Source organism: Papaver somniferum, chromosome 2, assembly GCF_003573695.1.
Source record: "Papaver somniferum cultivar HN1 chromosome 2, ASM357369v1, whole genome shotgun sequence".
In the NCBI taxonomy this organism is placed as follows: Eukaryota; Viridiplantae; Streptophyta; class Magnoliopsida; order Ranunculales; family Papaveraceae; genus Papaver; species Papaver somniferum.
In genome coordinates, this window is record NC_039359.1 from 175,284,142 (window position 1) to 175,298,046 (window position 13,905).

Sequence of the window (13,905 nt, forward strand, 5' to 3'; positions counted from 1 at the left end):
GAATCCACAAATTATTAATTACTGCCCTATCAAGATTGCGTAAAATTATTTTAGCACCATGTTGACAGTTAGACCAACTATATTCACTCCCAGATTTTGAAGCTTGATGTAATTCACATTTGTCCAGGCAATTATTGAATTCAAGCATATTTCTTGTATTAGGAGCTTTTCCTCCAGATTTTTCTTATGCAGTTAGGAAAGCATTAAAATCACCAATATCTAACCAAGGAAGATTGAACCCACTTATTACCTCCATTTCAGTCCATAAATTTCTTCTTTGCACAGCACCAACATGAGCATCCACTCCAGATACCAGATTGCCTCCAATGTTGACAGTGATCATTTGAGTTGACATTGAAACCACAGTTGGTGTAGGAAGGTTTTTGTTCCAAAATAACCAAATGTTTCCTTTCTTATTCAAAAGTGAATTATGAATTAACATGTTTTGCATCCCAGGCAAATTCAACTTATTTTAGGTTCTGCTATAAAAACTCCTGAAGGTTGAAATTGATTTATTAAAGAACTTAATTTATCTTGAGTCCTAGGTCTTCTCAGGCCCCTGAGGTTCCAAAATAATACTCTCATTGTAAGGATTGGAGGTCCCTAGTACCTCCTTTTCCTTAATTCTTCCTGAAATTATATTTGTTGTTTATTTGCTGAGATTTTGCCTTAGTTGGAGCTTCCTTTTGTTGAACTACTGGAGTTGTCTTTGTGCCAGAAGTTGAAGGTTTTTGAATTATTTTTGACCAAGTTGTTGTTGGAATCCTTTCCTCTGAGATTGACCCATCTTTGCCATTAATAAAATTGATAACACTCTTCTCAATTGCATTATCTTCAGCTATTTGTTGTATTCTTGCTGGAGATAAATTTCCACTCCCTTCACTTATATTGATCTCTACTTCTTCCTCAATCACAGAATTAAGAGCCTCAAATCTATCGTAAGATAGATTAACAGATGATTGTTGAGGAGTTAAAATATGCTGACTGATTTTTGGTACTGGAGTATAACAAATATCAAATTTGACCTGTTCTTGTTGAGCTTCTGTTCTGGGTGATGAATTATCATTAGAGCTTTTTCCTTTATCCTTTTTCTGCTTAGGAGAAATTGGTTTGAGGTTAGTTGTTGCAGCTCTATGATTTTCTTGGCTTGTACTTGATTCAGCTTCATTTGATACCTTCACTCTACATTCATCTTGTAAATGACCAACAATCTTATAATGGTGGCAAAATTTTGGTAACTTTGTCAGGAGTACACTTTGCATAAAACCTTCAAATTTGGTTTTAATCCAAAGTTTATGTGGAATTTTCTTTGCTAAATCAATTTTTATAAGTACTCTTGGATATAAACCATTTTCAAAATTTAAAGTAGCTTCATCTACCTTTACTGGTTCTCCCAAAACTGAAATGATTTTGAATAAAATCTGCTCATCCCAATATTCTAAGCTCGGTCCAGGATAATGAACCCAAACCATTGCAGAAGAAGTTCTATGTAATTCTGGACGAAAATCTGGTATCCAATTGCGAATCCATAAAGTTTGATTGTATACCTCCCATAACCCAGCTTTGATATAACTCTGATACCTTTCATTATCAAGTTTAATTGTAAAAAAACCTTTTCCCAATGGAATAATCTTACATTGACCAACCAATTTCCACTGAGATTTCAAGTTTGAAACAGCATCTGCAAATTTTAGGCGAAGCAAGTCGAGACGACCAATCAAAGAAAATTTCCACCTAGCACATCTCTCTTCAGTTCCATTAATAAGATCCATAGAAGGACTTTCCTCTACAACATTATCTAGATCCACAAAGGGAGAATTCACTTCTGGATTTGGGTTCATCTCATAATTTTGAGATTTCTCCATTAAATTGAAAGAAAAAATAGAAAAAAACTAAATATTTAATAATAATTAATGAACACCAATCATTGAGCTTGATGGGATTCACCTGAATTTAAGAATTTCACCTGAAGAAATAAAGATTTGAGGACAGATCGAGTGATTTCGGGAAGAATTTTTCCACCAATTCTTTCGTCGAGTTGCAGAGCTCAACTCAGACGAGTTTCTCTGGTATAAACTTTTTGAGCTACGAAGATTTTTGAATTGGGTTTGTAATATTTATGAATTTTATGATTCTTCTTGCATGTTTGATTCTTTGGGATCAAAACACGCAGTTTATCTTGATAGACATAAGATCTATTGAAAGATTGAAAAAACTGTCTAGTTGCTTCTTCTTCTTGTTAAGTTGTTTGGATAGAGCTTTTTCATTGAGATTGATTATTTCGATAATCACTATCTTGGTTTGGTTTTTGACAAAATAAGTTTATATTGATTAAACAGAAGATCCTTCACTCTACTGTATCTTAAATCAAAATCTTGATTTTGGAGATTGATAAATGAGTTGGTTACTGAAACAAAAATTTATTCCTTTGTTGTTTCGGGTTAAGATACAAAGGAGTTGAGAGAGGAAGTCTTCATGGCAGGTGAAACAACTCGAGATAGTGGACTATGTATTAGGATTCACGTACGCAAGCTAGATTGGTTATAGGCGCAGGATACTGAAGGAAGTGAGTAATAAAAGAGTGTTTATTTGGTGTCAATTGTATGAAGTTACGGTAGTCAATTTGTACAATGACTTAATTCTGGGAGTATACAAAACCATACTAGATCCTTGGGTTTCCCTATCATGATGTTTTCATCGTTAAGAAAATCTTATGTGTCGCGCCATTACTTTGCTTTCCGTATGTTATATTTATAATTAAGTAATTTTGTTAGAGCATTGCTCGGTTGAACCCACCAAACGTTGATTGTCATACTTTAGTATCAAAACTCATAATTCGCGTGATTATATTACTAGAGTCAACTTCGTTAGGTTATACTGGGAAGTCTATAAATGTTGAGACATACAAGTATTACTTTGAAGACCTGAAGATTCCGAAGACGTGCGGACATCAACGTTAACATCATCCTTCCACTTGAGGTTAGTGATACATTACCTGAATTGTTTCTATTTTTATATCGTAAACTTTCAAGTCGCTTCTGATTGAAAACATAACATGCGAAGTTATATACAGGAAACTCTAGTATATTAGACTTGATCATGATCAAAGTGTCAAGGAACAATATATCAATAGTGATAAGTGCTTTATATTGGTATACTGAACATAGGTTTGATTTCATACCTATAAAAATATGTTTAACTACATGACTTTAAGGAAGTAGACGTCCGAACTTGTTTCGTAGTTGAAAGGAAACCAAGAGGATTGATGGTCCAGTTTTTATTGTATATCTTATGGTTAGACCAATCCTAACCTATATAGGGAATCAAGGTAGAACTGATCTTAGCTTATGTTGGGAGTCAAGGTAGAACCGATCCCTACCTATATTGGGAGTCATGGTAGAACCGATCTTAACTTGTTTTAGGAGTCTTGGTAGAACTGGTCCCAATAGGAAAAACAGATTTCCTCAAGTCACTACACTTTAGGGTTGGTGTGATTTTTGAAATTGGGTTTGCATAATAGGAAAGTTCAACATGTCGACATTGTGTGTAATTTGAACATATGCTGAAATCTTATTTCATAATTTTTCAAAGATATTTTTTGATACTCAAGGTGAAATCCCAAACCGAAATAGTAGTTTTTTTTTTTTTTTTGAGATTTTCGAATTAATATGTTTTGTTTTACCAGCAAGCAAAACATACCTCTAGAAAGGTATATTGGTTAAGTGCTAGCTAATATTGAGTTGTCCTTGAAGATATCGGTTATACAGTTGGATATTTGTTGGAATTAGACAAAACCGAATTTAGGTGATTTATTGCATATCTTAAGTATGTTTTCAGTTATGGAAATTCCTGGTTGTAAAACTACCTTGGCCAATAGAAGACAAACTTATTCTGAGCCAGGAGAACTTCATCTTTGTTATTTCTGGTGTAGCCGACTAATAGTATTCTCGTAATGCTATCTTGGAGATGAGAGTAACCTAATTAGGTAAAATCTCTTATGTCCTCTAGTTTAAATACTTATTTGGTATCAAGATGCGTCTACTAGTATCGTTGGTTGGAAACTAGAATTACATTATTATTTTAGATTTCAATTGACTAAAGGTATGTTAACTCTTAATTGCACCTTAATTTGATTATTCTTGAGAGACTTCTCTTCTGACATAAGGTCACTCAAACTAGATCAAGGGATTAACGTTGACTTGTGATCATCCATTGTTAACAGACTCCGTTGTGTGAGTGAACGATCATAAGTCGTAATCAAGTTTGTTATTATGATGGTACAGAAGACTATTGAAGATTTGAAGACATGCAGATTTTTCTTATCGGTTTCGTATCTTTGTGAATTGCTTCATGCACAAACTTGATCGACTGGACCCGATTAGGTAACTAGGGGTAGTTTACTTGGTCTCAACTATAAGAAGTTGGCAGTGCCTTTGTATTGAAAAAGCGGGGGTCTAACAACCTCACCCAATATTTCGATTAGCAATCTGTATGGACTAACTCCAATATACTTTCTAGAGAATTAACTAGACAGTCATACTCAATCTAGATAAAAAGTATATCAAGGAGTTAATATCTCAATCTCTCGATTTTATCTTTACTCAATCAAATGGAAATCTGCGAGTCTTTATCAAATACTAGAGAGATAAACTTGGATGGTACCAAAGACCAATATCCAAGTGTCAATCAATTTAAATCAACAACCAAAGGTTGGATATTCTAATTGATTGATCTTAACGCATAACCTGTGATATTTCAATTCTATAACAAAATATAACACGGAATAGAATTAACACAGCCGCTACAGACACTAGCCTACTAAAAACTAACTTCGGTCTGGACTGTAGTTGAACCCTAATCAATATCATACTGATTCAAGGTACAGTTGTGCTCCTTACGTCTCTGATCCTAGCAGGATACTACGCACTCGATTCCCTTAGCTGATCTCACCCACAACCAAGAGTTGCTACGACCCAAAGTCGAAGACTTTAATAAACAAATTTGTATCACACAGAAAAGTCTACGATGATATATAAATCTGTCTCCCACAGATAAACCTAAGAGTTTTGTTTCGTCTTTTGATAAAATCAAGGTGAAAAGAAACAAATTGATAACTCGGCTTATATTCCCGAAGAACAACCTAGAATTATCAATCACCTCACAATAATCTAAATAATATGGTAGCGAAACTAGATATTGCGGAATCACAAACGATGAGACGGAGATGTTTGTGATTTCTTTTTATCTTGCCCTATCGGAGATATAATCTCAAGTCAATTATTCAATTGAAATCGTACAATAGAAAATGGCAAGATCAGAACGCTCAACTACAAGAGAAGTAGTTTCGTGCGGCTTCACAATCTCAATGAAGTCTTTCAGTCGTTAATCTACAGGGTCTCGAGAAGTAACCTAAGGTTAAAGGAGAATCGACTCTAGCAAAACCAACTAGTATCACACATGATGTGTGGGGATTAGTTTTTCCAGTTGCTAGATGTCTCCTTTATATAGTTTTCAAATCAAGGTTTGCAATCCAAGTTACCTTGGTAACAAAGCATTCAATATTCACCGTAAGATGAAAAACCTGATTTAACCAAGATAATATCTTTTAACCGTTAGATCGAAACTTAGCTTGTCACACACAAATGAAATGTATTTCATTTAGGTTTGAGAGATATATAAGTTCAAGTCTCCATACCTTTTAGTCGGACGAAGCTCCACTGGTTCCTTGAGTAGTTCTTCGTCTTCGTAAGATGATCGCCATGGAGTCTGGAGCTCAACTACACTAAAATGTCCTAAAGCGATACTTAGCTATAAGTAGTCTAGAAATCAAGACATATAGTTTTGAAAACTAAGCTTGACAAACATGCTTGAGATAGCAACGCATGCGAGTTCGACCGAGCAATACTCTAATAATCTCTCCATTTGTCAATTTTAGTGGCAAAACTACCAATACATATGGATTACAAAATAAATAAAACTTTGTAGCTTCTTGTCCACATGTTTGATATCCTTGGTGCTTCAACGTTACTCGAAAACTTCGTCTTTTTTAAGTACTCCCATGATTCCACTGATGTTCAATTCAGCATCATAGTTGTTGAAGATCCGCAGCCATAACAATGAGAAAAAAAAAGCTCTCGATCATTGTTATACAGTGTCATAGTATTATTACACAGTATCAAAGTTCTTATATCACAACTTCGACAACAATACTACGGTGATATGTATCACTCCCCCTTAGTCAATACTTTCATCTCAACATGAAAACCACTCCCCCTTACATAATGATCCGTAAAACACGTAAACCATATGTATTTGTCGTTTGAACTACATATTAATTCTCCCCCTTTTTGTCAATAAAATTGGCAAAGGTACGAAAACGGGATCCTAATGAAATTTTCACGGAGATGCTTCAAGACCAAATAAAAGTACATATCCACTTTTTTAGATGCAATCATAAAGCTGAAGCTAAATGCATTCATCAAGGAGTCTATAAAGATACAAGATAACCCCTAAAATATTCCACAGCCGCACTCCCCACAAAGATATGGAAATTAAGCGCAAGTTCAAAAGAACTCTCCCCCATTTGATGTCATTCTCGAAAGAAAAACAAGAGCGACCTTACTTTTACAAGAAAAGAAGGATTTCTCTGGACTCCGAAAACCATAAGGAAATGATTTCGTATCCAAAAATTCTCAATTAAACTAATCACAAGAGAACCCATGATTAATTTAATCGGAATACTCAACCAAATTAATCACAAATGAGTCTATGATTTGTTTAGTTGGAAATGCTCACATAAGAAAACTTATGGAGTTGCACAGTATATACATAAAATATGGATCAGGGAAGATCAATACTACATAATATACAAAGATTCATTCTATATTCATCACTATTTGCACAATGACATACAATAGACATAATCTTTGTAAACAAAATATTTTAACCTATCTTCCATCAAAGAATTGACATAATAGGCTTAACTTTTGTTTGTCAAAAGTTCATCGATCTTGTATCAATACCTGCATATCGACATATGAAAGAGATAACTTTTGACATCGTATGGGACAATAATAGTTTTACGGACGCAAACACACATATCCTATAACATATTGCAATATATAAAACCATAAAGATTAATACTGCAAACATCATCTTCCAAATCACTTTAGAATTTAAATAAATAAATCTAAAAACATTGGAAGATGAAAACGTTGGACATAGCTATGTGTACTCACAATAATGGTTATTCCAAACCCTAGTTATCCTTCTTAAACAAAAACAAGAATAAAAATTCTCTTAAGAAGTTTCCTAGAAAAATAAAAACAAAAAAAATGTCTTCCAGAAAGCTAATCATAAGCTGCATCAAAGTTCACGTTCGACAACTTCACGGGTTTCGGGACCTTTGAGCTTGTGATTCATATCATCAACTGCATCTTCAGAGAAGATATCCTCATTGAGAAGTCCTTTAACATGTGACTTTATGAGACCAAGGTCAGTAGTAACCTTTTTCAACTCAGTTCTAATCACATCAAGATCCTTCATAGTATCAACAAGTTGCATCTTTGCTTTCTCAAAATATTTAAGAAAATCATGAACTACTTCACCAGAAACCATATCCTCAGTCTCAGCATCTTGATGTGAGTATGCATAGTATCATAAGGCATTGGGTGCACCATCTTCTACCAGAGTTCTTTTCTTCATCCCTTTTGATTCGAAACCGAAACCTTTCTCAAGAAATCCCTTTGCAAAATCACCATACTGAGATGAAGAATAAGACACTCTTGAGAAACCAAAACCTAGAGTATGCGTACGTGACTTACATACTCAATAGGTCGAGTACTTAAAGGTTTCTTAGGAAAGAAGTTTTTAGGGTTTTCTTAATTTATTCGTGCCAGACACATGGGTAGCCCGTACGAGATCAATCTTGACCCAAATGAAGGAAAAGAGTCGTTTGCACACGACCTTGCAGAAAACTATTTGCACATGAGGAAATCAAAAAGGCTCCAAAAAAATGTCTCATAAGAGAATAAATTTTAGAGTACAAGAGTAACACCAAATTTAACCAAAACGAAAACAAAACTGATCACAGTAAAAACAAATACTTGTGCAAGCATTTTCGCAAAGATACTCATGCTAAAGACGATAAGAAAATAGCTTGAGAAACCGAAAATACCATTGCCAACAAGTATACCTGAGAATATCTCTCAACCAGGATTTTTGTGTGAGAGATTTCAACCTTGTGATTAAGTAGCACAAGTATGAGATTTTAGCTCATAAAATGAATATTGTTTTTGGTTAAATCTCTTCCTTATGTACTTTGTAGGAAGTTTGTCATGATGTGAAAAATTATCATAAAATTTACTATCACTATAATACGACACATAGTAAGGATTCTTATCTGATGAGTGTTGTCTAGATGGAGCAATCAACCTGTTGATGATTTCCATATATCCTTCAATAATCAATTTAAGGTTGTCATCCATCTTCTCATATCAGCATTCTTCACTTGATGCATGTTTCACATCAGGGTTATCATTATCTGCATTTCTGACAGGAGAGAGAACATGAGTTCTTCTTGGACGGTATTTGTCAATAGGTCTATTATGTTTTTGTGCATTTGAGGAACTCATTGAACTGACTTTCCTGGTAGGAAACACAGGACGTGTACTAAAACCAATTGGTTTAGACATACGAATGTCAGTTATACCTTTAAGAATTAAATCTAAGGTGTCTTGAAGTTGAATCAACGATTTGTTTTTCAACTTGGGTTTCCTCGTTTACACTCTATGCCCTTTTGATTCAAAAAAGAGGCACACTTTCTGATCACATAAGTGATTAGAGATTGAAGACGTAACATTATCGTTTGGATATTTCTCTCTTCCAACTGATGTGTGAATCCCCTGTGCATCAGTTTGAGTGGGAAGAGAATCTGAAGTTACTTCTGAAACTAGAGCTCTTTCAGTTTGTGTAGAAGTAGATGGTATAAAGGACCTTTTTGAACATCCTTGAATGGAGAGTTTACTCAAGAGATGTTCAATTTCTAAAGTATCCTTTTTAAGTTTTGCCTTAAGTAAGATACAAGTTCCGAACTTCAGGTTTTTTCTTATAAGAAGCCATTTCACGGGAGCCTCAGTCTTTTAATACACCAAGAAGAACATTGACATGTTTTTTCAACTGTTCAAATCTATCAGCTTTAATTCTAACAAGATTTAGAATTTGTTTACTCTATCTAGTTGTTTCTTCTTGAGCAACAGAGTCAGATTCATCAGGATAACACATGTCAGTATTGGTCTGTTTCATTTGAACACTAGGTTCATCTATAACCGAGATTGACGGATCTTTCTATTTGATGGACCTATTAGAAACAGAGTCTTTATTTCTAGTGACGTGTTTACCAGAGATAGTACCTTTGTCCATAGAGTCAGATCGCTGCAACCACAGACTTTTGAGGTCTTGAACGTGTTTGCCTGCTGTGATACCAATTGAAAAGGCTGGGGTCTAACAACCTCATCCAATATTTTAATTAGCAATCTGTATGGACTAACTCCAATATACATTCTAGAGAATCAACCAGACAGTCAGACTCAATCTAGATAAAAGTATATCAAGGAGTTAATATCTCAATCTCTCGATTTGATCTTTACTCAAGCAAATGGAAATGTGCGAGTCTTTATCAAATACTAGAGAGATAAACTTGGATTGTACCAAAGACCAATATCCAAGTGTCAATCAATTTAAATCAACAACCAAAGGTTGGATATTCTAATTGATTGATCTTAACGCACAACCTGTGATATATCAATTATATAACAAAATATAATGCAGAATAGAAATAACACAAACACCATAAATTTTGTTAACGAGGAAACCGCAAATGCAGAAAAACCCCGGGACCTAGTCCAGATTGAACACCACACTCTATTAAGCCGCTATAGACACTATCCTACTACAAACTAACTTCGGTCTGGACTGTAGTTGAACCTTAATCAATATTACACTAATTCAAGGTACAGTAGCGCTCCTTACGTCTCTGATCCCAGCAGGATACTACGCACTTGATTCCCTTAGACGATCTCACCCACAACCAAGAGTTACTAAGACCCAAAGTCTAAGACTTTAATAAACAAATCTGTATCACACAGAAAAGTCTACGATGATAGATAAATCTGTCTCCCACGGATAAAAATAAGAGATTTGTTTCGTCTTTTGATATAATCAAGGTAAACAGAAACCAATTGATAACCCGGACTTATATTCTCGAAGAACAACCTAGAATTATCAATCACCTCACAATAATCTAAATCGTATGGTAGCGAAACTAGATATTGCGGAATCACAAACGATGAGACGAAGATGTTTGTGATTTCTTTTTATCTTGCCCTATCGGAGATATAATCTCAAGTCAATTATTCAATTGAACTCGTACGATAGAAAATGGCAAGATTAGAACGCTCAACTACAAGAGAAGTAGTTTCATCTGGCTTCACAATCCCAATGAAGTCTTTCAGTTGTTAACCTACTGGGTCTCGAGAAGAAACCTAAGGTTAAAGGCGAACCCACTCTAGCAAAACCAACTAGTATCACACATGAGGTGTGGGGATCAATTTTTCCAGTTGCTAGATGTCTCCATTATATAGTTTTCAAATCAGGGTTCGCAATCCAAGTTACCTTGGTAACAAAGCATTCAATATTCACCATTAGATGAAAAACCTGATTTAACCAAGCTAATATCTTTCAACCGTTAGATCGAAACTTAGCTTGTCAAACACAAATGAAATGTATTTAATTTAGGTTTGAGTAACCATACCTAAACGTGTACACTTAGTTGGTTCACAAATAGTTAACCAACTGTTAGCCATATGAGTACTTCCATATTAACCATATTAATCTTCTTCACATAACTAGTTGAAATGACTCATAAGAACTAGTTGAAGAGTTGTTCAATTGCTTAGGTCTTTATGAATAGACACAATTGAAACAAAATCGGTTTGATTCACTTGAATCAATTCATGAACAATATAGCCACGGTTTGCAAAGATTGCATTCCTTATTGATTTATTGTTTAAGTTCATGAACTTCCGATTTGAGAAATATAACCATCTTGGGTGGGCGTACGAGTACGTGTACTATAGCTACCGGATTTGAGAATAGAAACTGAGCAAAAAAATTTGGTTGAAAACTTCCGTGGGTACACGTACGGGTATGCGTACCTAAGGTGACTGGTTTAACAGTTTGCAAATTTACAAACTCAACAAAAAAATTTGGTTCGAAAACTTCCGCTGGTACGCGTACCCAACCTGTCTCCTTCACCAATACCGTATGCACACATATGCATACACTTGGTTTCCGGCACATGGATTTATATACTAATGTGCGAGCACACTATATATGCTTATATCCATAGTTGGTTACGTAATCTCAACTCTACATTTCAATCATTGAAACAGTCTTCTATAATGTTATAACAGTCGTTATTCACAACTATCGTCATCAAAGCTATTTTCAAGATTGAAACGTCATCATGAATTTCGTCACGGGTTATGATCAAAGGTGGTTAAAGCGAAAGCTTACCAACACATATTTCGAGAAAAATATAGGCGAGTAAACTCAACTCGAAATAGCAAATGTGTATGTATGAAAACTATCATACTATACGACTTTGTCTCAAGAGTAGGAGATAGAGTAGATAGAATTTTGAGTGATAGATAAGTTCAAGTCTCCACATACCTTTTAGTCGGATGAAGTTCCACTGGTTCCTTGAGTAGTTCTTCGTCTTCGTAAGATGATCGCCATGGAGTCTGGAGCTGAACTACACTAAACTTTCCTAAACCGAGACTTAGCTATAAGTAGTCTAGAAATCAATACATATAGTTTTGACAACTAAACTTGACAAACATGCTTGAGATAGCAACGCATGCGAGTTCAACCGAGCAATGCTCTAACAGTATAGCGGCTTAATTATGAGAGTATATTTAAAACTGGACTAGGTCCCAAGGTTTTTCTGCGTTTGCGGTTTCCTCGTTAACAAAATCTTGTTGTTTGCTTTTACTTTACTTCTCTCATTATAATTTGTTTAAGTTATAATTAAAGTAACTGCACATTTACGTTAATCCCAAACACTTGGGTTGATCTCTATAGTTTAAGGTTCGGTTTCGAACTAGAAAATATATACCAAGTCTATACTTTGTGATGTTTATCTTATTGACAGTTTTTTTCTATAATAGATCACTCAAGGTATAGGACTTATAGGTTAATTGGAAAGATTATGGTGTACTTGGTACCCTCGTCATTTTAAATTGCACTCTACGCTAATCCACTTGGTAGGTGAAAAGGAGGGGATATCAAATACGCCACAAAATTTTAATTCGGAAACCTGTATGGACAAACTTGTCACAATCCAGATCAACAATAAAAATTTGATACCTAATATGAAGACAAGTTTAACTTAGACGATCTCAGACATTAATATGCAAGTAATAACCTACTATGTATCCGAACTTTAATACCAACCCAATTCCAACTACGATGATTCTTGTAATATTTCTTTTAAGATACGAATTCTAAAAAATAAATTTTATAGGTTCTATACAATCTTTAGGCTTAAAAACTGTCTAAGTTATTTTAACGTTCTACTTATGATATTTCTATTATAAAGATTGAAAGTATGTGGAAAATAAATAATTACCGTTCAATCCTTGTTTTATAAACTAGATTTTCATAGGGTGGATGATCATTAGATGTCACGAACAGTCCATATTTTCTTGAACTGATATTTGTCCAAGGGTTCAAACAAGTAAACCATCATCTGAACAGATAATGATGTAATTCTTCTCATTATAAAAATGGCATGTAAACATGATTGTGTCATCTTTATCATGCATTTGTATCCTATAAATATGACATGAATGTTTGGTGGTATAATGATCTTAAGAAGGTAGAGATTAATACACTCATTTTATCTTTATGTAGCTCTCCGACACAATCTTTATACTTAATAATAGCTACGTACCGAACTAAATATTAGATCTTCTGTGTAATCGTTACACTAATAATACCTAGGCTAATACACTCTGTGTAATCGAACTAAATATTAGATCTTCTTATTTTTTTATCTCCAAATTATTTTTGATTACAAAAGTGAAAGTACCATAACCTTATGCCTAGTAGTATTGTATGTAATTAAGACCTCATAAAACCATGGGTGTGAAAAACAGTTTGATTAGTGAACTACTCTTACACCTGGGAACGTAAATCTATTGATTTTGACATAGGTTAGTCAGTTATGGTTTTCACTTCTTAATATTTATCGGTTAAGGTATCATGTGTAAGAGCAGTTCCTGTGGACTCAACAAATCAAAGATTTGTTCATTTTGATCCCACTATGGACTCAACAAACATGAAAAACGGATGAACAAACTAACAAATTTGTTGGTTTGTTGAGTGAGTTGGAAGAATAGACGCGCGCTCGATAGAAGGCCGAGCAATCGTGGCACAACCGCTGGCATTGAAAGGAAAACCGAGAGTTGAAAGGAAAAACACCCCTTGATTTTGTCTCTCCAAATTTCGGTCATAATATTTAGGTTTTATTTTTTATTAGTTAAAAAATTAGTGGGACCCAGCTCTTATTAGTTTATATCAATAAAATCACTAGTGGGACCCAACTCTTATTAGTTTATATTAATAAAACCATTAGTGGGACCCTAAAATATCATATTTGTTCATTTTGCCTTGATTTCCCATAATGGAAAATGCAGTTTGTTCATCCACGTGGCTCAACAAAATAATAAGTTTTTTGATTGCACCCTAAGGAGCATCCTTTAAGTACCCACTCAAAAATTATACTTTTATCCATTGGTATTTTTTTGCGGGTGGGCGAGTGAGGTCAGGTTAGCGAAGACCCCA

At 34.5% G+C, this 13,905-nt stretch overlaps 1 protein-coding gene across 1 annotated transcript; it reads right to left on the reverse strand.

Moving 5' to 3' along the window:
• Positions 1-620: 620 nt before the first annotated feature.
• LOC113352439 lies at positions 621-1,865 on the reverse strand. Its single transcript, XM_026596256.1, has one exon. It carries the CDS (start codon positions 1,863-1,865, stop codon positions 621-623), a length of 1,245 nt encoding a protein of 414 aa, XP_026452041.1.
• Between the last annotated feature and the right edge of the window lie 12,040 nt (positions 1,866-13,905).